The following is a 27,875-nucleotide window of genomic DNA, read 5'->3' as shown; positions in this document are numbered from 1 at the left end:
ATTCTACACAAATAGGGATGTCGAAAAGAATTAAACCTTAAATTTTATATATTATTAACATATTTATAAATTGTTTTATAAAAGTTATGATAAATATAAGTTTTTCTTAGAGAGGATGAATCAATACACATGTTTGACAAATCAATAAAAAAATTAAAAACAATTTTTAAAACATAAAAAATAAATAAATAGGAAACAAAACAGGAGTTGGCATATTCTCTATAAATGATACAAAGTTCCTTGCGTATGCTCTTCCTTCTCAGTTTTGCATCTCTTCCATATTCGAAATCTGCAGCAGCACTGAGCTACTCATGAACGATTCTCTTCTCCGCTGGAGCAATGGCCTCTTCCGATATTGATTGGGACAGGTTTTCTCACTTTCTCCATTTCTTGCTATTTCACGCTTTTATTAGTTCTTTTACAGTGTGAATTGCAACATTCGCATGAACAATTAAAGATAATGAACTAAAAATGAGTTCAAGAAATATACATGATATGCACTATAACTGTTTGAAGTAAGGCTTACAAGAAGAAATGTAGTGTTAGCTGTTTATGTTTGCTCGATTAGAAGATATTTCAACTAACAAGATTCTTGATTCAAGATTCTAGGTTGTGTCTCTATGCTTGTATTGTTGCTTCATTTTCCTATTCAGAGCTCAATGAATCTTGCACCAGTGTTTCTTAATATGCACTGAGTAAATCACCAATTTCATATCTAAACTATTACTCTCTTTGTGTTTAAGATTTCACGTCTTTTAGATATATGACTAAATGGAGTATATAAACGCAAGCAAGCCTTACCTTGCGAAGGGATTTTGTGAGTAGTCCTGAAAGTATCCGAAATCATGTCAAGTAGTCCTCCAAATATTAAACAATCCTTCAAATCGATCCTTGGATTTCACAAAAATATATTGAGCGGGAGACCAAACTGATAAGTACTCAATACTTCAAGAATTACGCAAATAATTTGGTGGGGACTAGTAGGGACAGTGGGTAATAACTGTAGGAAGAAGTCGGTGGTTTATTCTAGACATTTGAATTGGCTGGTTTGGAATATGTTTTATGGATGATGAATTTGATGTCTTGAAGCTCTATACATTTAATAAGTCCCACTTATTTTTGTAGGCTAGATAAAAAGAAGTTCTATGTCGTGGGAGCAGGACTCTTTACAGGTGTTACAGTAGCACTCTACCCGGTTTCTGTTGTGAAAACTAGGCTGCAGGTTGCTTCAAAGGATACTCTGGAGAGAAGTGCATTATCTGTTGTGAAAGGATTACTTAAAACGGATGGCATCCGTGGTTTGTATAAAGGGTTTTTTACAGTTATGACTGGTACAATTCCTACCAGAATCATATTTCTTACTGCCTTGGAGACCACAAAGGTGGCTTCCCTCAGGATGCTGGAGCCATTTAGACTATCTGATACCACCCAGGCTGCCATATCAAATGGAGTAGCAGGCATGACATCATCACTTTTGGCACAAGCTATGTTTGTTCCAATTGATGTGGTATAATAATCTAATTCTCCTAACCTCAACCGCTGTGCACAAGTGTCTGTATTTCTGTAGTTAAAAAAATATACTCTTTTGGACTCACTGATGTCTGTATATGATGCTATGCTAACACATTTGTATGTTGTGGTACATTTGAATACATCTTTTATAAGTTAGTTATTTTGACAGTGCAAGCTGGTCAACAGTTTTTTAAGTTTGTTTTTAACTTTGCCAAATATTGAAGCTTGAATATATACAGTGGAGTTCTTGACATATCTGTTGCAATTCAATTTTATTTTAGCTCTAGAAGTATTTTTGTACTTAATTTTTCATATGGCTTTATAAGTTCTATTAGATACATTTTTAAATTTAAACTATTTTGTACATTTTTTTGTAGTCAAACTCTAACTTGGTTAGTTCCATAAACTCATGTATCAGAAATTTTAAGGTTTGAAAGAAAGGTTTTCTAGTAATGTGTTTTATCAGCATACTATGGTGTTTTATCTTTTTTCTCCATGTATATTGTGCTTCTTTTAAGGGTGCTAATGACATGTTTAGATAGTAATGTTTATCATAGATGATTTCTTTCTTAGAGGTGCTTTCCATATTTCTTTATCTACTTAAGTTTCATCTCTTCACAATACTGCATATTAATTTAATATCTTGTTATTTTTTATTTCCATTATCTCCTTTTCTGCATTCTTACCTAATTAGTAGTATAATTGTATCAATTTTCATATGCTAACTACCTTTTGAATGATATTAAGGTTAGCCAAAAGTTGATGGTGCAAGGATACTCTGGCCATACGCAATATAGGGGGGGTTTGGATGTTGCTCGTAAGGTGTTAAGGTCTGATGGCATTAGGGGATTATATAGAGGATTTGGTCTATCTGTCGTGACATATGTACCATCTAGTGCTGTGTGGTGGGCAAGTTATGGCTCAAGTAAACATTACTTATGGAGGTGAGACATGGTAATGCTGTTCTGGAGTCTTAAAGCTCTTTCATTGCTCATATTACCTATTCCTTTATAAGATGTTGTTTATCAAATGGTTAGAAAAACAGAAAATCTTTTGAAATTCGTATATTTTAACCCTGTCATTTTCTTCTTTTTTATGTTTAACTAACACCCCAAGGTTACTATGCTATTAAAAATAAGAGTGTATCGAAAGAACCTGTAAATGTTTGCAATCTATCAATCAGTTTGGTTCCGATTTATCATCTGTGTACATGTTGATTACAATGAAAGCAGTGATTTTAAAATTAGCTCATTCAAGTTAAAGATGTGTAGATTTGTTGTATTACAAGGACATGGTAAAACTGCAAAAAATCTGGTAAAGATCCTTGAAGTTTGATGCTATCCTGGTCAGATCAATGTATATAAAATCCATGTATATAAGTTTGAATAGTTCATTTCTACCGGACTTAGAGAACCTATCCAAAAACAAAAGCATAAACCAAAGTGAGCTTATATTTTTTTAAGCTACTTTAGATTGGTGAATTTTACCATTTACAGTGTAACGAATTCATAAAGCACATCATACTAATATGTTATTTCTGCATTCCAAGGTAAACTATCTGATTTTTAATGATCATTATTACCGATTGCTTTGGCAGAATCTTGGGGGATAACTCCGGTGAGGAAGGCACTCCTAGTCTACTAAAGATTATGTTAGTTCAGGCTACTGGAGGGATCATTGCTGGTGCTACTGCATCCTGTATTACAACCCCGTTGGATACAATCAAGACACGGTTACAGGTATCCATAACCTTGTTGAACACATTTCTTTCTATTGCACAAGTTCTCTGCATCATTTGGTCATTACTGCAGTGTTGATGTTAATGCTTGTATTTTGATTGTATAATATTGTGATTGAATCTCAATCATATTTATTTAATCTGTCGCTGCCTACTAAATTTTCCTCACTCAATGGCTTGCACTATAGGTGACTGGACTTGAAAAGAAAATCTCTGTAAAACAAGTTGTTAAAGATTTGATTCTTGAAGATGGTTGGAAAGGTTTATATAGAGGATTAGGTCCAAGGTTTTTCAGCATGTCAGCGTGGGGCACTTCAATGATTCTGGCTTATGAATATCTGAGTAAGTCGTGCTCTCTGATTTCTCCCTATCTTTACAATCCTGTTTGTTTATTCTGGTTTGGTGTAGACTGCTGTTAAATATTGAAATGAACCCATTAATTTTTATTAACTCTAATTACTTCCTGTGTTTACAATCCTGTTTGTTTATTCTGGTTTGTAGACTGTAGTTAAATATTGAACTTAACCCATTACTTTTTATTAACTCTAATTATCCTTGTTTTGGTGATTTATTAATTTTATTTGCTTCGATCTTATTTCGGAATTATGGTCAGGCTGAGTAGTTAGTTCTGTTGGTAATTTTTTGTGGTACTGCATATGATACTATGTAATGCATTTACATTTGAAGTTAAATGCATCATCCATAATAAGATGATTCAATTTTACATTTAGTCTATCTCCCACTTTTATATGGTGCATGTTGGGCTGCAAGTAGTGTGCTTACTGAAATTAACTATAACTGGAAATATATCATGATAAATTTTCACAAGGGATGGTTATATTCTTAACTCCCATATTTAAGAATCCTAAACCCTTTTGATTTGACTTTTTCCTTGTTATTAGTTCTATTTTTCAGTCAAACCTTGAATCTTTATTTAAATTTATGGACTCCCCTCATTTAGCAATCAAAATCCATGTACCAGACACCCCTATTTTATTAAATACTTTAGCTTTATCAGTCCTCTCACTTAGGAATGAAGCGATGCATATTTAATTAGTTTTGCACAAAAGAAGAGGTATTAATAATCTACGTTTTTCTAGTTGTCAGAATTTTGAACTTACTAATGTAAATTCTGATGACCCTGTCTCAAAATTTTTAATAAGGACTTAATTTATTTCTTCACACTCGATTTATCGTCCCATTCATTGCATAGTTTATGCCCTTTTTGAAGAGACTTTTTCATACCGTAGACTTGTTATTTGGTTTCTTTCATGGTTTTGTCTGTTAAAAGAGTCTGGCACATTTTTAATCTTCTTGTATCCTAGAACCTATTCTGTAGGTAAATATTTTAGCTTTATGTTGAAATTATTTCAATGTTTGTTCACTCAGAGCGCGTGTGTGCAAAGGATGAAGATGTGTAAACTGATGTAGTTTGGAATTGTCCAAGAATTTTGTCTCAAATGCTTCGCTGGACATTACTGGAAAAATCACAATGGCAATTGAGCAAGAGTTTTGCTGCTGGACATACCTGTTAGTTTTTTAGCCACATAACCAGTCACATATGCACTAGATTTACTGCTTAAAAGGTTTTAAACTTTAAGCAGACAGTTGAGCTAATTGATTGTTCAACGAATTAATCGTTAGGAACATAAATATGGAAATTTTTGTACTATAATTTTTTTTTCCATTCTTTTCGAAGACTAAATTGGATTAGATGCGTTCTCTTCTAACATTGTTATTGATAATTACAATAGGAGGAAAATGGTTACAATCAGATTTTTTTTCTCCTGCAGGTTTGCCTTCACTGTTTTCTCATTTCATTTTATTTTGTTTTGCACCTCATCACTGGTCATTGTGATATGAGTAGAATTGGAGTTTTTGAAGTGTTTAAGATATATCCGGGTTTTCTTATTGAAAGGTAGCAAAATTTGTTATGTGATTATCATGACTTATTTTATTCTAAAATAATTTCCCAAAAAGGGGCAAATCAGCGTTAGGAAATTCGGGTTTAGTTATTTAGACGGCAAATTGAGTGTGTTTAACATATTATTTCAGTTAGCTTATTGTTTATTTGATTAATTAAGAAGTTTATTTGTCTTAAAGAAAAGTGTTTATTAAAGAAAAGTGTTTAGTAAAAATAGTAGTTGGACTAACTTATAATATTTCTTTATAGGCCATTTGTAGATTTAGGAATTTTGTTTAATACAATTTATTCTGCTAGTGACATTCTTTAGAAGAGTTAAACTCACTTTTGAATATTTGGAAATGGAACCATTCCAGACAAGTAGTGATAAACCAGTTGAGCACTTCAAATTTGGATTTGAAATTTTAAAAATTTGGTGGTTTAAGCTTAACTTTTTTATTTAATGGAACATAAAAAAATTATTAAACTTGATATTGACATGTTTAGATTATTTTTAATTTAATTAACTTTGATTTTACGAAATTTTTCTTAAATTAATTTTTTAATTTATCTACATAGCATCTCGAATGCCATTAGTTATATGTTAAACTCTTGCCAATATGTCAAAATGACCTCTACCAATCTAATGAGCGATACCTCAAAATCTCACATAAGAATTTCTTAAACACTTGAGATAATTGAAAATACAGCAATGGCATGTCAAAACTTGTGTAGTTGTGGGAGTATAACCTATAACCAAAAAACATCTTAATGCTGGGAGTATAACCTGTAACCTATCAATTAAAAAAATTATATTTACACATACTAAAAAAAATATACATTTAACCCTTTTAAAACGTCAGCATAATAGGCAAAATCAAGTCTGCCATTATATTAAAGTTACATCTTGATAAAAAAATTCATCCATGAACTACATATGCATGAGAGAAACTTGTAGAAAGAAGTTACAAGATTCCATTGAAAAGCTTACCAAAATATGCTAAAAAGAACTTCAATAATCTCTTAAATTTTATAACATAGCTCAAAGCAACTTAGCATCTCTTAACCATAACCAAAGATATCAGACTCAAGAGTTTACAAAGACTCATAAGAATTTCGTAAACTCAAACTAGTAGACTCATAAAAGTCGACTTCATATGAAATAAATGTCTATAGTATCATACCAATTCAAAATTTCATCACCACAATTAATGAAAATATCAAACACTAATTCAATAATTCTAAAATAACTTAGTTCAACACACATGACTGTTATGTAAGTTCAAATTACACCAAATACAACTCGTGAGTCGTGACCACTGCCTAGACTTATGGGTGTGCGAGAGTCAGCCCACGGGTTTGATAACCATGCTCTCAACATTAAGATGTTTTTTTGGTTTGATAAGTAGACCTCAAAATGAAGTTAATAACTTTATAATAAACTGATGATCATGCTCGGCAAAACATGTCAGGACAAAAAATCAATAATGAAGACCACTTCAAAATTTAAATACAATGAAACAAGAGGAAGCACCCGCCCATAAGGCGATCAGAATAAAGATACAACTCACCAAAATTTGTATTCAACACAATATTTCTCACCTAATGCGCAACAGATACACCGAAAATAGTCTGCAAAGAAATAAATATTGTAATTTGAATTTCTACAGGAAACTGATATACTCGTGCACCGAATCATTCATTTTTGGAATTGGGGTGATCGATTATGCTTTCAACATTTTTGTCGTCATCCTCATCACAATCTTCACTGTCGGTGTTACCATCGTCATCACAATCTTCATTGTCACTGTTATCATCTTCATCTTCACAAACTTCACCCTCACTATCATCTTCACAAATTTCGCCATCATCATGCCCCACCTTAACACTATTCAGTTTGGCATAGTCTTCAAGTGATGCATTTGGAAACAGTTGTCCAACTTTATTACCTTTAGTATCTGATGGGGTACTATTCGAATTCTTAGATTTGCCTTTGTTCATCTGATAACAGAAGTAGAAAGTAGAATCATCAGTAACATAGCACATATGCAGAGCAGGACAGAAAGACAATCATGGTATAAAAAAAGAAGTACTGGCTTTGGCCTTTGCCATAAGTGAAGAATGAATCATGACTTTAAAATACCAATACAAACTCAAAATATATTATATGAGCATATGCATATAGAACAATTTTAGAGAATTACAAACAGCTGGTACTAACTACAACAAATTTCATAAACTAGAGTTTTTTAACAAACTCAACCTGGTGAAATGATTTTCAAACGAAATGTTACATAACAACATACAATATATAGTCATGTTTGTTTTATAAATATTTTCAGGGGTAGATCGATTAGAATAAAAGTGATAGGGAGAAGAGAGAAACATAATATGCAGTGAAAAAAATGAATGGTCTTAGTTTTGGTATCTTACAGCACGTAATAGGGTTCTCCTTTCTCTCTCCCGAGAATTCTTAATGGCCTGCAACAAAAATCCAGTATTACTATGAGTGTCCGCTTTGCATAAAAGAACAAGTATAACATTCAGAAAGGAGGGAAGGGCATAGAAAAAGGAACCTCGTCAAGCATCTTTTGCTCAGCCTCAACTTCTAACAAATCCCTACAAGAAAAAAAAATCAAGCATCAAATGCAGATTCATCTTTTCCTTTAGAGTGTTGTGGTCAGCAGGTGCAAACTGATGCCCCTTTTGCACAAAACATATATGTCCAAGGTTTCAAATTGGGGTGGCGGTTTTCACTGCAAGATTGCGGAAAATTGAAAGCAAATGTGGCCAATATGGTCATAATAGCAGACCCTATGAACTTGAAAACCTTGACATTGCGATCAACATTCTGTTTTTAAAAACCTTTCTTATGTTGTTATAAATAAAAACAAAAACTGAATCTTCCATCAAATGTGAGAAAGACAACCTTCCAACTATTTGTTTCCTACTGCAACAGCACTTTGCACATATACCATGCTCCTTGGCACAACCTACACCAACAGTAAAACGAATGATCAACCAAAACACACATTTTCAGTTCTCAACAAATTTCGTCAGGGTATTATTTAATACACCTCAGAACACTTTTCACAAACACCATGTGAACACGAGGCCCAACCAATTCAACACACACCTTTATTCTCTTTCGACCCCCACACACCAAGAACACCCACTTGCCAATGCCCAAAAGTAAAAACAAAAAGGTGAAAGTAATCAATTGTTATACTAACCAGAACACAAGTTATGATAGGCTTGTCGAACATTGCGCTTGGAACATCTCTGACTGCAACCCAGTAAACTAACTAATCAACCAAAAGCTAAAAAGATAACAATCTAATCTAATTCATGGAAAAAATGGGAAACAAAGTCTTCTTTTCAAAAGGGCAAAGAGAAAAAGAGAATAGATAGATGATACTACCATTTAGCGGGTTGAAGAAGAGGCTTGTATTTTCCGTAACGACGTTTCCACTCGATTTGTTCCTTGCAACGGGGACACACCCCTGTGATCTCAGAGAGGGGTCTGAACCTTCCTCCAACTTCCTGTGAATATAAACAGTAACAACATTAAAAATAATGTTCAGATGTTCTTTCTATGATCAATGATTTGATAGGAACAAAGTAAGATTGAAGGAATGGTTTGAATCACATACAGTTTCGTTGATTTTGCGTCCAGCGTTGGGTTTCCATGCGTACTTGTTCTGATGCTTTGGGGGTCCGCTCCTGTTGCCGCCACTCATCTTTGCTTCTGCTGATTCTCTTCACAACCTGCGTTTCGTAGTAAAAAAAAACACTTTTCACATTCTTTAATGTGATCTTTTGTTGTTCGATTAGGTAACTAGTTTTGTTTTTCTGTTTTTTTTTTTATTTGCGTGACGAGTTTCGAATGTATGAACACTGCTCCGCATACCTATCAATTTGATTGGGCCTTCTTCATGCCACTCAATGTTTTATTACTCCACCTCTAAATATTTCTAATTTCCCTGTTTTAACCTTCTAATCAAGATAAAAATAAATAAAATCTTTCTATATATTTACTATACTCATCCACTTTTACTTGCTCACTCTTCGTCCTAATCCTAGCGCTGCACCACCCATACAAAGAATTCTTCTTTTTATTTTCTTTCACCATTACAACTTTTCTTGCAAGTCACCTTGAACCTTCAAGCCTATCGTCTCATTCGAACAAGATATACATTATTTACAATATTTAATTTGTAAATGTTTAGTTTAGTTGAAATCCGTAGTTATTAAACATAGATAGAAAAGAATTGGAGATTTAGGATTACAAAACTTTTAAAAAGCATAATTTTTTTACTTTTATAATCTTATAAAATTATTAAAAGTTACATGTAATTTATTTATTTAAATTATAAATTTAATACTTAAAAAATAATTTATGAAATTATTACTTAAATGTAATTAATTAGTTAAGATTATATAATTAAAAAAATTAAGCACATAATTATATATATATATATATATATATAGTTTTTTAATTGTTATTTTAATTTTATTTTAATTTATTTTTAATGATTGTTATTTATTGTGTGTTCTTTTATAGGATTTATGTTTTTTTTTTTTTTTTTTTTTTTTATTTAATTGTTATTTTAATTTCGTTGTTCTTGTTATTTTTTTTTAATTTTATTTTGTGTGTTCCTATTTAAGGATTAAGGTTTACTAGGTCTAGGATTTAAATATATATATATATATATATATATATATATATATATATATATATATATATAATTGTTTTTATTTGTTAAATTAATATGTTTTTAAATTGTTGTTGTTTTCTTTATTTATTCTTTTTAAATATAGTTATTTGTTATTTGTATTGCTTTTAAAATTTTTTTTAATTTGTTTGTTATAAAAATGACAAGAACACGAGGTGTTTCTATGTCTTGAGGTTAGAGTTCTCCACAAAGTGAAGGTAGAAGAAAAACTACGACATCTGCTTGTAGAAAAAGGTCATCCTAGTAAATTTGGAGAAGTTGCATCGCTACCTCATATGATCTTGATGAGTAGTAGGAGGATGTTATTGAAGAGCAACAAAATATTATTAAGTAGCACGAGGATATTATTCAACAAGAACATAAAGTAGTTGGATTTCTTGGATGTCCACATGATACATCATTAATATAAGCAATGAAAAATAACATACCAGGGCGCCAGATGGTGAAGGTGGAGACGATCTACGATGGGGTCGTGCCTCCAGTGGAACATCGGGGCGCTGTCTAGGCGCAAGAGCTGGTCGCGCGTCATTTGCAGCTCAATAATATAAGGATGCGAAACCCTCCTGAACCACTGAATGTACCCATCGACACAGTCAGAAGGGGATGCTGCATGTCTGACATTACTCACAACGTGAGCTCTAAAGTGCAACCAAACATGATCAATGACCACTACATCTGCATCTGGAACCGTAGTCGGTGGTCATGGAATGTCTTGCTGAAACCCAAATTGCCTCGTGGCATGGTCCTAACTTATTTACTTTTTTTCCGTGCGAGATCAACTTCAGTGTGTCCCCTCGATCCTACACATCAATATTTAATAAAATTTCTATTAAAAAAATAATAAAATAAATTTTATTTTTGCACTCACCCGGCCTTGTGAAATAGCATAAGTTACATGCTGAACATAGTGCGTTAGCAATGAACCATCACGTGGACCTCCAGGAAATCCACCGACATCCTCTTGTATGTCATGAACATCTACATGCTCCTCCTCATCGTCATCGTCATTAGGGGCCTTAAATGCATTCTCCTCACCATGAGTCTCATACGCCTCATATGTTTGTTCCTCAACGGCTCGCTCCTCAACTATGGGGTCATCCTGGATAGGAGTTGCACGACTTCTATGAGCAGAAACGGTAGGTCTTCTCCGATCTTCGCCCTACGACGAACTCTCTCCTCGAGAACTCTCACCTCGAGAACTAAAAGATGAACCACGTGTTCTTGCCATTTCTAACAATAATTTGTTTGTTTAATTTCAAAAATTAAGAAAATTATTGTTTTAAATATCATTAATAAATTATAAAAAATGCAATTCAAAATAAATTAAACTAATAATAATTAATTTATTAACTACAACAAAAATTAAATAAAAGAAACAATTAGCTAATTAATTAAAAAAAATATTTAAATACATTTCCATTTAATTATTATTAAATTAAATATTATTACAAATACAAATTTACTATAAATAAATTAAATACAAATACAAATTTACTAATATTAAATACAATTAAATTAATAATATTTATTTCAAGAAATAAAAATAATTTAAATATATAAAAGTTTACATATCTAATTCAAAAACTTAATCAATTCATTTAGAAACTACAAATAGAAAAATTTATAAAATATTCAAATAATAATATAAAAGGTTAAAGAAAATCTAAAAATAACTATATATATATATATATATATATATATATATATATATATATATATATTTATCAAATAACTATATTTAAAAAAATTAACAAAAAATATATCAAATATATATTCTAATTATAATAATTTTACAAACAATTAAAATATTAAAAAAAAAATACAGCATCCCGATAGCCAAAACGGATGTGGGATGTCCGATTGGCCTTCAACGGATATCCAACATCCGTCGACGGAAGTCCGACATCCGTCGAAGGCCAACGGATGTCCCACATCCGTTTTGGCCTTTCGTGGACACTGTTCAAACGCGCTCAAGCAGAAAGCTCGACAGATAAACAGAGATAAACAGAGAATGGTGAACGGAGAACAAACCTGGACGACGCAGATCCAAGCTCCTCCACGCCAGATGAACGACCTCCTCCGCACCAACGGCTCCTCCACACCAAACGCTCCTCCATAGGAAAATGAAGAAGAAAGAAATGGAGAAGAGGGTTGTAGTGGAATGGAAGACGGAAAAGAGATTGTTCAACGGAAATGGAAGATGGAAAGTAGGGTGGAGGAAGTAAAGTAGAAAAATTAAGTTTGAAATAAATTAAAATAGTAAAAGTAAAAAAATTTAATCTGAGGATATAATTGGAATTAGAAAAAATTGGGGAGGTGGAAGGAGAAAGACGTGGTGGTGAAGGGAGCAACACCCTTTATTAATTCATATTTTTTATTGTTAACAAAAAAGAGAGGCCCACAAAAAAAAATTGATTATAAATCCATTAAGTGTTTTTAAAAAATAATCAACAACAAAATTAGTGAATTCTTATAACTAATTTAATTACTAAAAATTATAATTTACATAATAATACTTTATTATCGTTTGGATACATGTACGGAAACATGTTGAAAAGTATAAATTTAACAATGTTTAAAGAAATCTATTTTATTCTTAATTAAACCTTATAAATTAAAATATAAAATATATTCGTGTATATGATATAATATATTATTTGGATAATTATTTATAATATCTTATTAAAATTAATAATTTTTAGTAAATTTTATAAATATTTTTAAACCATTATGAAAAAATTGAAATGTATAAATGAATGTTATTTATTTCTATAAATCCATTAGCTTCATCTTTTTTTTATTATGGAAATCTTTTTTCACATATTTGTTTTTGATTCATATCCATATCTTATTTTATCTAATCATTTTATCCAATAAATCCAACTGCTTTCGTACTTCACCACGATTTATCCACATAATAATTTTAAATGCAGCAATTCCAGATCATGTATTAATGCCACTTAATAATTTGAAAAAATATACTATAATACATTTCTACACTCAACATATTATTTTTGTAAGCTTCCATTCTAAAAATTATAACAAATAAATATAGGTGGATAATATTAGTGGTGGGAAAGTGTTATACCGTATATTGCAGTGAGTTAAACATTTTCCTTCGAGATTTCTTAGTACGAATTAGGCATATGTCAAATTAGCCGACACACTAATTCATAGTAATAAATGATACTACATATTGTAATTAAGAAATAATATTTTGACACCTACAAATATTTTAAATGTCACATCATTGTTATTTATTGCAGTTTGATCATCAGATAAATTTTAAGCAACGTGGGACTTCCAGCACCAATAAATGTCATCCAAAACATAGACGAACCTTCACTTCCTTTCCAATTGCACCAGTGCTTCTCCATTCCTCTGAGCCATGACTGAAGCATCATCACCAGAACCTCTCAAAGTTATCCAAGTTTGTTCGGTGGCACCGTTTCAGGAACCAACCCTTTCCACCCTTGTTCCAACCTCTCTTCCACTAACCTTCTTCGACCTCTTATGGCTTCGATTTCCACCTGTTCAACGTCTCTTCTTCTATCACTTCCCACACACAACCTCTTCTTTCCTTCATTCTCTTCTTCCCTCTCTCAAACTTTCTCTTTCCCTCACTCTCCAACACTTCCTCCCTTTCTCTGGCACTCTCACATGGCCCTCTCACTCTCCCAAACCCATCATCAACTATCTCCCCGGCGACACTGTTTCCTTCACTGTTGCTGAGTCCGACCTAAACTTCAACCATCTTTGCTCCCATCTCTGTGAAGCATCACAACGCAACGATTTAGCACCCCACTTGGCCAATTCCCATGATAAAGCATCTCTGTTGGCGGTTCAAGTCACTCTGTTCCCAAACGCTGGCTTTTGCATTGGAGTAACCACACACCATGCAGCTTTCGACGGAAAATCTTCATCCATGTTCATCAAAGCATGGGCCTATATATGCTCTAACCTTCAAAACCCTACTAAACCCACACCAACACCAACACCATCCTTACCTCACTATCTTTCGCCTATCTTTGACAGATCATTGATTAAATACCCTTCTGGATTGGCTGAACTGTACGAAGACCAGTGGATGAATCGTAATGATTCGAATAACCGAAGTCTCAAGGTGTGGGAGTCTCTCACTGCAACACCGAGAGATGGACTCAAAGGTTTGTTTGAATTGACCCCTTCACAGATTCAAAAGCTCAAACAATACGGAAACTCTAAGGTGAAAGGGGCTGTTCATCTCTCAACATTTTCTGTTACGTGTGCGTATGTGTTAGCGTGTTTGGTCAAAGCGAACCGAGTGAAGGAAGAAAATGTGCTGTTCATATTTACTGTTGACTGTAGAGCGCGCTTGGATCCTCCAATTCCAGTCACGTATTTTGGAAACTGCGTTAAAGGAGAATTCGTTGTGGCTTTGACTAAGGAGTTGATTGGAAAAGATGGGTTCATTTGTGCTTTGGAGGGGATAGTTGAGGCTTTGAATAGGGTGAAGAAAGAGGGAGTTTTGAATGGAGAAGAAAAATGGGTTTGGATTATGAATGACCTTGGGGAGGGTAGAATGATTTCTATAGGTGGGTCTCCGTTGTTTGAGGTTTATAGCATTGATTTTGGTTGGGGAAGGCCAAAGAAGGTGGATATGTTATCCACAGACAAAACAGGAGCATTTTCTCTCAGTGAAAGTAGGGATATCAGTGGAGGAATTGAGATTGGATTGGTGTTAAGTAAAAGTGAGATGGAAGATTTTACTTCCCTTTTTCTTCAAGGACTTGATTCCCTTTAGAAAATTGCAACCTTTCCGTCTGATTATGTTGGATACAGCACCCACTAATAAGAGCAAATATATGCCCACTTTTTTTATCTGTTACTTTTGTGTGATAAATAAGTGAAAGTTGCTGTGTAATGAAAATTAGCTTATTCTGTTACAAAAGTTGATTCAACAATCCAGGCGTATTCTACTTTATCATGTGGTTCAGAAATGTATATTTTATTTGGTGGTACTAAGATCTTTCAATCCTTTTTAACAATGCAATCTACATTGTTTTACACTCCGACACTCAAATGTTTTATAACGAGGTTTCTATTTTAATAGGATAAATTAATGTGTTTTTACTTGAATATCAATTGTATATTTATAAAAGGCTTGTGACAGCAAAACCCATTCTGTTTGATATATTTATTATAGTACATAAGTTCTTCAAACCCAAACAAACTCTTTATTGAAAGAGGTGCGACAAGAATTATTATGAGCTTAAGAGAGGTCGTTCACGTTGTATTCAAGGAGTCTATTTTCCATGCGCTTTAAGTCTTCATTCCTCTCTACACCGAGCGGCGGACTTTAGGAGTTCTCATCGAGCGATGTGCTGTAGGAGTTCAATTTGGAAGATCCTTTCGCTCGAAGTTTTTTTTATTTTGTGTGTTGTTGTTTATAGTTTATGGTTTAGTTATTTGATATGGTTTAATGTTTATGTTATTGTTTTTTTATTTATTCTCTTTAAATATAGTTATTTGTATTGCTTTTAATCTTTTTTTTAATTTATTTGTTATAAAAATGATAAGAACACGAGGTGTCTTTATGTCTTGAGGTTAGAGTTCTCCACAAAGTGGAGGTAGAAGGGAAACTACGACATCTACTTGTAGAAAAATGTCATCCTGGTAAATTTGGAGAAGTTGCATCATTACCTCATATGATCTTGATAAGTAGTAGGAAAATGTTAGTGAGAGTAACAAAATGTTGTTAAGTAGCACAAGGATGTTATTCACTAAGAACATGAAGTAGTTGGATTTCTTGGATGTCCACATGATACATCATTATTGACGAGCTATGCCGATCATGTTACATTCAAGTTGTAACATGGCCAAGTTAATAAAGTAGTTATATATATATACACACACTCACATGGACTTATTGGACGTGAATTATGGGAGGACTACATTTGAGTTGAGGCATTTTCGTGATCTCTAAGTTAAACTTAGTTGGTTGAGAGACCTATATAACGATTATTGTGAGAACCAATAATGAGAGTATGTCACACACACCTACTTGTTGCATCTTGTGTTGGATGCACAATTTCTATAGAAAAAGGTGTCAATTTTTATTTGTGTATCATACTTGATTCTCTTTAGAGATCTACAGTCATATGCTTGATGAATTGTTTAAGTAATAAAATTTTAAAAATAATTATTTAAAACAGTTAAGTTGAAACCAAAAATTTCAAGAAATAGTCACTTAAGTAATAAAATTGAAAAAATAATTATTTAAATTTAAAAAAACTTTTATTTAAAATTTAAAATTGAAAAATAAAAATGGATAAAAAAAAACCAATATATATATATGATTATATTATTATATAATATAATAATAAAATATTAAATTATAAAATAAATTTATATAATAATAAAAAGATTAATAAAAATACAATAAATTTAAAAATAATAATAAAAACATAATTTTATATAAGAATAGTAATAGTAAGAAATGAATTTATATAATAAAAATTGAAAGTAATATAAGTTTATACAATAAAATAGTAATGAAAAATTTAAATAAAATAAAATAATATATTTATAATATTAATGGTAAAATAAATTTATATAATGATATTACTATTAATAATAAAAATAAGTATTAATAAAAAAGTTAAAAAACAAAAATAAGTAGTAATAATGAAAATAATTTTTAATTACAATATCCATTTTATTTAATATTCTGTTATGTATTTAAATATAACAATAATTTAGGTATATTATTTGAAATTCTTTGTGATCTAAAAATAATATTGTATGAGTTAAATATTAACATAAATATTAAAAGTAATTATAATAAAAATTATTGTATTATGTAAGATTTCCATCCTTTTCTAAGTGCTGAGAAAACAGAAAAAGCAAAAACCTATCGTGAAGCAAGTATATTGTTTGAACTGTCAAAACAGGAATTTGAAAATAGCTATGGTGAAGCAATTATATTGTTTTAAACTGTCAAGATCATCACTTTCTTGTAATTTTTCCCCAATCCCATATTTTACTTATTTGATCGAAAAAGATTTTGATGAAATAAAGTGACTTATTTTCATGTAATGACGTTTCGACTCTTGGTTGATTGAAGATCGAGAAGAATAAGCAAGCAGACACATTTATTAGTTTTGGTTTGGGGTTGACACTGCGGGTCGAGGATAAGGACAGTTCAATAATTATCGTAGTAGTTAAAATCTATTTATTAATTCATATTTTTTATTGTTAATAAAAAAGAGAGGCCCACAAAAAAAATTGATTATAAATCCATTAAGTGTTTTTAAAAAATAATCAACAACAAAATTAGTGAATCCTTATAACTAATTTAATTACTAAAAATTATAATTTACATAATAATACTTTATTATCATTTCGATACATGCACGGGAACATGAAATTGTTGAAAAGTATAAATTTAACAATGTTTAAAGAAATCTATTTTATTCTTAATTAAACCTTATAAATTAAAACATAAAATATATCCGTGTATCTGATATAATTTATTATTTGGATAATTATGTATAATATCTTATTAAAATTAATAATTTTTAGTAACTTTATAAATATTTATAAATTATTATGAAAAAATTGAAATGTATAAATGAATGTTATTTGTTTCTATAAATCCAGATCTGATTAGCTCCATTTTCCTCTACTACGGAAGTCTTCTCACGGATTTTGATATCACTTCAAAATTTTTAGTAAATTTTATAAATATTTGTAAACGATTATGAAAAAATTGAAATGTATAAATGAATGATATTTGTTTTTATAAATCCAGATCTGATTAGCTTCATTTTCCTCTATTACGGAAGTCTTCTCTTACGGATTTGTTTTTGATATCATTTTAAAATGTTTCTTACTAATGGAGATATTTTAAGTGTGTATATATATCCATATCCATATTTTATTAGATTTTGTTTGTATCCAACAAATCATTAGTGCAGTAAGAGGAAACGACACCGGTTAATTTCACTCATAGGCACCGGTTCCTGAACCGATGCATATTCAGACGAGGCAAAAAGTGGTAGACTTTTTGCCTCGGTTTCGAACCGATTTATGTTGTCTGTCTCTACGACCTCGGTTAGAACCTGAACTGAGGTAGTAGGATCTTTTTTTTTCTTTAGCGTGCTTCGGTTCTAATTTCAATTTCAGATTCTAATTTCAAACCCCAAACTGAAAAACATTAAAAATGAACAAGACCCGCGCTTGGAGAGAATAATCCGAGGACATAACCACGTTGTTTCACAAACTCAACAAACTCAGATAACACAACTGCAACCCCAAAATTAGATGAATAGCTGAAACCCTAAGTTGCAAAAACAAGAACAAAAACCCCAAATCTGAAAATGAAAAACCTAATTCTTCAATTCTCAATTTCAGAAACCCTAAAATGCCAAATCGAAAAACGATTCACTCCGCTGCCGCCTTCCTCGCAACACGCCATCACCGTCCTCGCGCAATCGTCTCCATCGAAGAAGTCGGAGTTGGAACCTTCGCGGAAGCGCTGCTGCTATCAAATGCGACCTCGCCGCGCCTCGCCGCTATCAGACGCGACCTCGCCGTGCCTCGCCGCTATCAGACGCAACCTCGCCGCGCCTCACCGCGTCTCTCCACGTCTTCGCTAGCCACTCACCTCCATTACAACACTCTCACTGCTCGTTCGCGTTCAAGGGAAGAAGAGAAAGGGAAGAAGCTTCAGCCTATACTGCCTCGCTGCTGGTGCGCGTTCAAGGGAAAGAGGAGGATCTGGTGCGCGTTCAAGGGAAAGAAGCTTCACCCTTAATTAGGTCACTAGGCCCACTTGGAATCAGAAAGAGAAAGGATCTGGGCCTATACGACCTCGGTTCAAAATATAATATTACTATATTGTTTCTGTTTCGGTTCTTCAACCTAACTGGTGCCTATTAATATTGACTTGACTGACTTGACGTGTTGCAGTGTTTCAGGTCTTTATGCTTCGGTTCTGCGTGCAACCAAAGCAGTATCACGTTTTCTAACCATTTCAAACGAAAAGCCTGGAAAGTTAGTATATTTTTAGACACCGGTTGCCTTTGAAACCGAAATGGTAGAGCTGTTCTGCATCGGTCTTCTTTGGACCGAGGCCTATAAGGTCTCCTTAATTGCGAAACTGTCACCGCGTCTGGATAGGCAGCGGTTTGGTGTAAACAGAGGTCTAATGTGCAAGTTTAAAAGCACATTTTGTACTAATGAATCCAACTCTTTCTAATATACGAGTTTAAAAGCACATTTTATACTAATGAATCCAACTCTTTCGCACTTCACCATGATTTATCACATAATAATTTTAAATGGAGCAATTCCAAATCATGTATTAATGACACTTAATAATTTGAAAAATATACTATAATACATTTCTACAATCAACATATTATTTTTGTACGCTCCCATTATAAAAATTATATAGGTGAATAATATTAGTGCTGGGAAAGTGTTATACGTATATTGCATGAGTTAAACATTTTCCTTCCAGATTGCTTAGTACAAAGTAGGTATATGTCAAATTAGCCGACACACTAATTCATAGTAATAAATGATACTACATATCACATTATTGTTATTTATTGAAAGAAAAATGATTCTTTGACACGGTTAAACCAAATAACATTCATTTGACACGCGGTGGGCCCCGGAAACTGTCAACATCATGAAGGATAGCTTGGTCATTTGACATTATGGGCTGGTGCTGAGTTGGCAGGTAAAAAAGTTAAATGAAACGTTGCGTTTCACTGTGTGGCTTAGGATCTGTGTGGGATTTGAAATTTCGAAACGGTCGAGTTAACTTGCTGGCTTAGGATCGTGTGTGAGATTTCAAATTTCGAAATTTCGAGCAAGGGTTAGGATTGAGAGAGAACGAGAGATAACGAGAGAACCAGAGAGATCGAGGGAGAAAACACAAACCCTACTCCATTGCTGCCACCGGAGGCTGTACGTGATAGGAAAAGATTGTACCAGCGAAGGTGTAGCCGAAGGCAAAGTTCGTACCGGACGTGATCGATGTGGAGCGCGGAAGGTTTGTCCCCTTTCTTATTTCTCCCCTTTGTACCGTTTGAATAATATAAAGTATGATACTGTTGTTCCTTTGTTCTTTTCTCAGAATTTGTCTATCTTTGTTTTTATTTTTGGTATTTTATCGGAAACCCTAGACTAAAGGGGGAAATGTCGTGAGAGATAAAATTCTGGATTGGGCAAACCTGTAGGATTATTTACTGTCCTTAGTGTTTTTGGGCTTGGTTTGCTTATTTGCAAAAGGGAATATTGCAATAAATGGATAAAGTGTGAGATGATTACAAGAAATGGCAACTACCCAGCACGGTTATTATGCTCAGCAGCAGCACGAAATGCAACGCAAACGTTTCTAACTGTCTTCGCGCCAATGCTGGAGCTACTTCCCATGAACTGATTGAAATGATTCCCGTTTTTGTTATAGTCCGAAAACTCCCTGTCCATGCTGCATTGGCTCCCTCTGTGTTCCTTCATTATCTGTTTGATGAAATTTTTTTTGAGTTAGAAAAAGGGAAATATTGTCATGAGAGTTGAACATCAGTTTAAGGTGTCCTGAATTTTTCATACATTTGCTTCTGGCACCATTTTATTTTTAATTTATGTATTGTATATGTTATTTACCTGAATCCACTGTTTTTTACTCAGTGATAAATTTGGTTTGGAATCCATCACATATATTTTATTTCTATCACTACTAGGTTGCCCTTTCTTGGTCAGTTGTATTAGCATTTTGCATTGTGCCCTGTTTGCCCCTAGATATATTGCGTGATTATGTTGTTTGTGGTTTGTATATGGTGTTTGGCCACTGTTATTTATAACTCCTTGGATTTTATGTAGAGAATAGTTTCATCTAATTTATGAATTTAAATATAGGTTATTCTTTCATAGAGCTAAGTGCTTGATTAACACCAAAAGTTTGTTTCTCCATTTTTTCTGTTTCTAGTGTCCTTGTGGAATCAGCTCTTACGAAATTAATTGTTTTGCATGTATTACCCTATGACAATTGATGCAGGAGTTAGATTTTACAAATGTTCGTGAACTTGAAGATTGCATGATTACCGTATGACAAATGTATGTATTCCCTTCCACAGAGTATTTAATGCTTTCCTACTATCCACACAATCATTATTTTTTATCTTGTCTTTTTGTAGAATGTTTGATATAATTAGGTTAATAAATTGGTAGGTTGAAACGATATTTGATGAATGACAGACATGATTTTTAATTTTCTATGTTTTATGGCTTAAAGTCTAACTTGTTTATTTTATGGACATTCAGTACAAACCATAGAGATAGTTGGAAGAGTCATTATGGAGAAACAGGTTTGAATAGACATGATGATTTATTATGTTTTTAAATTTAATTTGGTGAAATGCTTTGTCTGACTTATTCAATTGTATACTTTGATGTATAGGTTTATGTACGGCATTCATGCAGGACAAAATACTTGGCACATGTGAACACATTATTAACAGATGTGCAAAAGACATTGATACAAACAACTCCTTTTGCATGGCTATTGTCCATTGATGTGGATGCCAAAATGAGTAGGACACTACTTTTAGAATTGTGTAGTAGATGGTCAGAGAGGAGGGGCGGTTTTGAACTTAGGTCTGTCTTTATTCCATTCACCAAGTTAGACCTTTGTTTAGGTTTAGGGGTTAGGGTTAATGGAGAGATGTTTAAGTTGTTTAAAGACAAAGTTGATTGTCATACTAGGAGATTGTTTGACACAATTGATGTAAGTGTTCATAATGTTTATGAAGAAATTCAAAAGCATATAAAAGGGGATGAAGTAAGTGATGTTTGTAGATTATATTTATTGTTAGGGTTGAGTGAGTTTTTCTTCCCAAATAGAGGTGGAAAAGTTCCCTTAGGTTTATTTGAATTATTAGATGATTTATCCTGTATTGGAAAATATAATTGGGGGCGTGTTATTTATGAGTATTTGGTTTCTAGTTTGTGTGATGTTGCACTGTGTGTGGGAAAGAGACAAAACAGATCACACTGTCATGTGGTTGGTTGTGTATTTGCATTACAGGTATATTTTGATGTTAGTTACAGAAGTTATTGTGTTATAACTTACAATTGTTACTTTTCTGAAATTGAAGTTTGTATGTAACAGATCTGGACAATGGAACATGTTTTGTACGGTCAGAAGAAGTTGGCTAAAACAAATACTTGTTTACCTAGAATCCTTCATTGGATACATGTTAAAGTTGGTGAAGCAGAACTTGAGAAAGCCTTTCTGTGTAATGAAGTGAGATTAAATTAATATGTGTTATACCAATTGGATGTTTTTTAATTTGTATTGATTTTAATATCTTTATTGTGGTTATTTTGTTTTGTATAGGTGATTACCGAGATATATGTAAGCAATGAAGAGATGTGTACTGAAATAGTCAAAGAAGGCTTAGATGGTCATCACAATGCTGGATTGAAGGAGAACTTCCAAAGGCGATCTATGGCTGATATTGTGGCAGAAAATGAAGCTTTGGTTGCTATCATTGTTGACCAAGAGGCATCCATTGCCAAGCTGGAGAAAATGGTTGACAACCTGGCAATGGTTGTTGCACAAAAGCGGCAACAGTTTGATGATGTTACGAATTCAAATTCGAATAAAAAGTGTGACATGTTAGTTCATGAATTTGGGACAAGTAGTTCACAGGAACATTATGAGGTACAAGTATCATCTATTGGGAAGTCAAATTCAAAGAAAGAGTCAGAGATTGAAGGTGATCGTGTGGATAAGTCCAATTGTGAGAATGTTTTTGATGTTACACCTGCTGTTGGAAAAGGTTTCATTGAAAATGTTGGTGATGTTTTAGGTCATGCAGAGATGGATACTGAAAAATCTGACATGTACACGCGTTTAAAAGCTCAACCTAGGAAGCGTGTTAGAAGTGTTCTTCTGAAAACCCCTTGGACAAGATTAGATAGGAAAAATCATAGGCGCATTGTATAGTTTATGAAGTTGTTTATTTTACAATATTAGGTTGGAATGATAAATATTGTTACCAAACTGAAATGTCATTTTGAATTATGTTAACTTTGTATTTTTTGATGAATAGAGGTTGAATATATGAAGCATTTGTAATTGTTATTGAGATGTTATTTTTCCTGGTTGATTGAATTTGATTTGGGAATACGTAACTTTTTCTGTTATTTTTGTTGATAAGGGCAATTGAATTAACCATGTGCTTCATTAGAGATAAGCAATAAACAGTTTTGTAGTCAATATTGTAGATTTTTTGCTGCAGTAAGTGGTTATTTGTTTGAAAATTTGTGGTTGGTTGTAACAGATATTGCGTACAAGAATAAAATGATATCACTGATTTCAACTGATTTGATAGCAACAGTTGAGTAAGAAGTTAATGTGGTTCCCAATATTTTGGTACCAGGAATGGTATTATGCAGAATAATAATTTGGTCATTTTAAATGGTCAGCCTTTTTGCAGCAGTTAGTGGTTATTTGATTGAAAACTTGTGGTTGGTCCTCACACATATTTGGTTCAACAATAAATTGATCAACCTCATTTTAGTGCGTTTGATATTAAGGTTTGATTAAGTAGTTATTGTGCATCGCGTGATATGGTCAAATGGAGTGGTATTTGGCAGAATAGTTATTTGATCATTTTAACTGGTTTGATTATTTGGTTCAGTAAGTGGTTATTGACATACAATTTTCTGGTTATTTGTGTCAGACATTTTGTACAAGAGCAGAATACTGCAAATCAATATCACTAGAAAAGTATAAATAGAACATTTGTGTCCAATGATTGTAAATATGTTGTTCACCACATATTTCAGATGACATCACCAAAAAAATGTAACAACATACATGTCAGGAATTGAATCCTAAATGTGAATATTGTATTTCAAAATACATTGTCAATATTAGTTGTGGACGACTGTGTGTTTTGCATGTCATTGTGTAATGATGTCAGCAGTGACATGAACCCAGTGGATTGCACACCTGATACCTGCATGACAGAACAAGAGTATAAAATGCCATCTAAATATATGCAGGACTTACTAAATGTGAAATCAATAAATTATAAAATCAGAATTGAATCTTACCGGTCCAATTGAGTTGGATGTTGTGTAATGTGTGTTGACTGTGACATCACTGTTGTTTCTCAATGTTGTATATGGTACGTCCGTAATTGTTTCCTTTATGAGTAGTCGATATGAAGTTAGTTTAACTTGCATTAGTTTGGAAATTTTTACATAACGAAATGATTATTGCAACTAAACACAGTAAAAATTAATAACATAATTACTTACACCAATAGCATTGGATGTTTGATTAGTGCCTTTTGTTGATGGTTTCTTTCTTTTGATTGTCTCAGTTGTTGACTTCAACCTTCTTGTCTTAGGTCGACCCTTTCGCTTCACACTTTTGGGGCTTTGGATTTGAGCAGTGTTTGTAGTGGTGTCTACATCATGGCCTATGTTACTATCACACAGGTGTTCTTCTTGTATGTGGCTATTGTTGTCGACGTATGGTGAAGATGAAATTTGTAGGTCATGCTTCTTTACAAATGAACTAAGGTTGTCAACCAATAATTGTGTCATGTGTACTGAGTCACAAGCAATCTCAGCAATATTTCCAAAAGTCTTCATTAAGTTATCATACCGTTCAATATGTGGGTCCTTTTCGTTGTTGTTGTATGTTGCTCTAATATATGTGTGCTTTCTGCGGACACTTTTACACCATCTTCTGAGTATGTACTTAGCAGGAACCTGTATCACTCGCTCTTGGGCCAAAACACAAACACAATGTCTACATATAATGCCCCTGAACTCAAAAAGCAAACAACTGCAATTAACATCCATTGTGTCTCGGTGAAATGTAACCATGAATGCCCTCTCTTCCCTTATTTCATTATGAATGAAGTCCTCCATCACCTTGTACAGTGACGAATTATCTTGTACCACAACGCCATCAACAAAACAATTAATTTTACCTCTAAATTCTAACTGTATTTCTGCAAACTTAGCATGTGTGTAATGCTTTTGGAATTGGCGCTCTATGAGTGATTGTGAACCGCATGGAAGAGTTGTGTTTAATGATGTGAAGTCAGCTTGGGTCTCTTTTTCTGTCTTGTGTTGTAGTGCATTGTCATATTGTTTAACAAATTCTTGAAGAGTAGTGCGTGAGTTAATATATCCATCAAAGAATGCATTCATGCTCTCGCTTCTTTGAGTTGTTGACATGCCAGCCCAAAAACTGTTTCTCAAGTAACAAGGAACCCACATGTGACGTTCTTCGTAAAGTGAAGAAAGCCATTCATTCTTGTGAAGTGAAAAGGTTGTTACCATCCTTTCCCATCCATAAACAAAATTTTCAACTGAATCAGAATTGTACACAACTTCCTTAAGTTGGCGCTTGATATCTTTGTAAGCTGCATAACTCTGTAACTTGTCAGGTATTTTTTTCATTATATGCCATAAGCACCACCTATGACGAGTGTTAGGAAACACTAAAGAAATGGCTTTCTTCATTGCTTTGCACTGATCCGTAACAATTCCTTCAGGTGGTCTATTGGACATGCATCGAAGCCATGAATTAAATAGCCAAACAAATGAATTTGTGTCCTCTGAACATAACAAACCACAACCTAACAATATAGATTGGCCATGATGGTTAACACCAACGAAAGGAGCAAATGGCATGTCGTACTTATTCGTTAAGTATGTTGTGTCAAAAGAAATGACATCACCAAAATACTCACAAGCTGCCCTACTTCGTGCATCAGCCCAAAACACATTAAGTATGCGGTTGTCGTCATCCACATCAATCTCGTAAAAAAAATCCTTATTCAATTCTCTCATGGAAGAGAAATGATTTAAGAGTGTCTTAGCATCACCATCTTTTGATAAGGCTCTTCTTTGTTTGGCCACATAATTTCTAACATCGTGTTCGACAAACTCCATGTTCTCATAACCTCCACTTCCACAAACCAAGGACCGAAAACTCTTGTTAATCCTAACTCCTGCTTGGGCATTCAAGTCCAGAGTTCTTTTGACGTTGAGATTCATTCTTTTATTGCCTCGGAACAATCTGGACTTTGTTGGACTAAGATCATGACTATGTACATCATGAAATCCTGAAATGTACCATTTATCATCTCTTTTTGATACAATCATTCGAGCTGAACAGTCATTAGCACATGTTGGACGTCCAATCATTTGATTTTGAATGGCAGACACATATTTTCCAGCCCTAGAACACACCATCATGAAGTAACATAATTCGTTCTTGTTGTTCTTCCTTGAACTCCTTGTACGAATTCCAAAACCCTTTGATATTGCATATTGTCTATAAAATAACTTGACTTCATTAACAGTTTCAAAAACCATTCCAATTGTTGGAGCGATTGAGAGAGGTTGAACATTGTCTTCATTTAATTCTTCTTGTTGTTTTTCTTGTTGGTCATCATTTTCAATTTCATCCAAACATGTATTTGTATGATCCATGTACCTGATTTTCCTACATTTATGTAATAAAAAAATGAGTAGTACTCACTACACTAATTATTATGGTTCTTGATATTGAAGAAAATGAATTTTTTATATGTCCATAACCATTTAAATAAATATTCACATATCAATGAACAAATAACCACTTACTGCAGCAATAAATGTTGGTCATCAATGTCAACTTCATCGAAAAATGTATTTAAATGTTGATCACCAATGTCATTATCATCCAAATATGCATGTATAATGTCCATGGACTTTGTTTAAGCACATTCATTCAGTTAACCTTTTATTGTTCATTATTGGACTAATTAATATCGTCCTTCATTAATGGTAGTTAGTACTTTTCTATATGTCCATAACCAGTTTAACAAATAACCACGTAACAATGAGGATACAACCATTTACTGTAACGTTAAATCTTTTCAAACGTCCACTATGCAATGCTTTCTGTCACACCGAACATTACACACCATTGTACCATGTGTATGCATTCAAAGGGGGTATAAATTCAAAGATGACACTAAGAACAATATGACAAACACAAAGAAGATGACAAAGATCATTTCCCAACAATAAAGGCAGTGAACAACCTTCTGGCCAGCTGTAAATGTTTCTTACTTTGAATGGAAAGTTGTAATAACTTACCTATTCAATAAAACTGCAATGGTTGTTGAGATTAATGCACTTCAATAAATGAGTCTCAGCTCTCCCCGTTCGGTCATCTCGTCTGCTACCAATATTAGGGTTTATGGTTGGGTTTCAACTTAATTTTGTTTGGAACAACATTGTCTCTACCTTTTATTTCAATCATAAAACCAGAAAAGTGTGTGGGTCATTAAGTTTTGGCAGAGACATTAAATAGACAGTGATTGCATGACTTCTATCACAAGCAATCACATTTAATGTTTCTTAAGGGCATTTATGTAATTGCAGAATTGTGTTATTAAAACCTCTGGTTGGATAGGAATACGAAACATTTCACTGCAACGGCACAATATCTGCGCTTCCTTGCTGGTATGCCCAATTTTAATGCTTCATTTTCGTCACCCCCAATTAATTGTTTGGTTCTGGATTATATTTGCTTATTGCCACATCCTCTTCATTTTTTTAATTTTGAGAAGAACAACACCGACCTTCGTTATTGTCTCCCCGATTTTGAAATTTCCCCCATTGTTTGGGTTACTTTTGCTGCATACATCCTCTGAAATTTTGTGTTTTTCTCATGCACACTTCATACGATTTAGGGAATACATCGTTCTAGTTATGTGAACTTCATATTTTTTGTACATTTTTTTTTGTGTGAACAGCAACCGAGAGCAATGGAGCCATGGGAAGAACTTGATATTGATGAAAGTGATCTTGATAGTTTTATTCGCCGTTGCAATTCTAATGACACTGTCATCCCGGGCCCTGCTGGTGTCATTGAGGCAGCTATGCTTAACCGACAAGTGAATGAAAA

At 33.1% G+C, this 27,875-nt stretch overlaps 4 protein-coding genes across 4 annotated transcripts; 2 read left to right on the top strand and 2 right to left on the bottom strand.

Moving 5' to 3' along the window:
- Positions 1-218: 218 nt before the first annotated feature.
- On the top strand, positions 219-4,978 carry LOC108344876 (uncharacterized). Its single transcript, XM_017583407.2, has 6 exons — positions 219-368; positions 1,126-1,507; positions 2,260-2,456; positions 3,110-3,251; positions 3,439-3,592; positions 4,640-4,978. Exons 1-6 carry the CDS (start codon positions 340-342, stop codon positions 4,669-4,671), a joined length of 936 nt encoding a protein of 311 aa, XP_017438896.1. The 5' UTR covers positions 219-339; the 3' UTR covers positions 4,672-4,978.
- Positions 4,979-6,621: 1,643 nt separating this feature from the next.
- On the bottom strand, positions 6,622-8,981 carry LOC108344898 (uncharacterized). The gene is made up of 7 exons (XM_017583430.2): positions 8,807-8,981; positions 8,575-8,696; positions 8,387-8,439; positions 8,083-8,146; positions 7,730-7,772; positions 7,587-7,634; positions 6,622-7,154 (listed from the first exon to the last, which is right to left on the bottom strand). Exons 1-7 carry the CDS (start codon positions 8,891-8,893, stop codon positions 6,849-6,851), a joined length of 723 nt encoding a protein of 240 aa, XP_017438919.1. The 5' UTR covers positions 8,894-8,981; the 3' UTR covers positions 6,622-6,848.
- A 4,198-nt stretch (positions 8,982-13,179) lies between these two features.
- Positions 13,180-14,848, top strand: LOC108344970 (BAHD acyltransferase At3g29680). Its single transcript, XM_017583515.2, has one exon. The coding sequence runs from the start codon at positions 13,278-13,280 to the stop codon at positions 14,670-14,672; it is 1,395 nt and encodes a 464-aa protein (XP_017439004.2). The 5' UTR covers positions 13,180-13,277; the 3' UTR covers positions 14,673-14,848.
- An 8,779-nt stretch (positions 14,849-23,627) lies between these two features.
- Positions 23,628-26,667, bottom strand: LOC128193689 (protein FAR1-RELATED SEQUENCE 5-like). Its single transcript, XM_052867763.1, has 4 exons — positions 26,564-26,667; positions 24,215-26,423; positions 23,815-23,910; positions 23,628-23,654 (listed from the first exon to the last, which is right to left on the bottom strand). The coding sequence occupies exons 1-4, from the start codon at positions 26,665-26,667 to the stop codon at positions 23,628-23,630; spliced, it is 2,436 nt and encodes an 811-aa protein (XP_052723723.1).
- Between the last annotated feature and the right edge of the window lie 1,208 nt (positions 26,668-27,875).

This window comes from Vigna angularis, chromosome 8 (assembly GCF_016808095.1).
Source record: "Vigna angularis cultivar LongXiaoDou No.4 chromosome 8, ASM1680809v1, whole genome shotgun sequence".
Classification (NCBI taxonomy): domain Eukaryota; kingdom Viridiplantae; phylum Streptophyta; class Magnoliopsida; order Fabales; family Fabaceae; genus Vigna; species Vigna angularis.
The sequence above is the reverse complement of the archived record's forward strand: the minus strand, read 5'-3'. Positions and strand labels throughout refer to the sequence as shown.

Coding starts and splice junctions, on each gene's coding strand:
- LOC108344898 (XM_017583430.2), bottom strand. CDS start 8,893: ATGAGTGGCGGCAACAGGAGCGGACCCCCAAAGCATCAGAACAAGTAC. Junction 8,147..8,386: donor CTATCATAACTTGTGTTCTG/GTTAGTATAACA, acceptor CTGTTGGTGTAG/GTTGTGCCAAGGAGCATGGT. Junction 7,773..8,082: donor AGGAAACAAATAGTTGGAAG/GTTGTCTTTCTC, acceptor TTTTTCTTGTAG/GGATTTGTTAGAAGTTGAGG.
- LOC108344876 (XM_017583407.2), top strand. CDS start 340: ATGGCCTCTTCCGATATTGATTGGGACAG. Junction 369..1,125: donor TCCGATATTGATTGGGACAG/GTTTTCTCACTT, acceptor TTATTTTTGTAG/GCTAGATAAAAAGAAGTTCT. Junction 1,508..2,259: donor TGTTTGTTCCAATTGATGTG/GTATAATAATCT, acceptor AATGATATTAAG/GTTAGCCAAAAGTTGATGGT.
- LOC128193689 (XM_052867763.1), bottom strand. CDS start 26,667: ATGGACATTATACATGCATATTTGGATGATAATGACATTGGTGATCAA. Junction 26,424..26,563: donor GACCAACATTTATTGCTGCA/GTAAGTGGTTAT, acceptor ACATAAATGTAG/GAAAATCAGGTACATGGATC. Junction 23,655..23,814: donor CCACAACTAATATTGACAAT/GTATTTTGAAAT, acceptor ATTGATTTGCAG/TATTCTGCTCTTGTACAAAA.
- LOC108344970 (XM_017583515.2), top strand. CDS start 13,278: ATGACTGAAGCATCATCACCAGAACCTCTCAAAGTTATCCAAGTTTGT.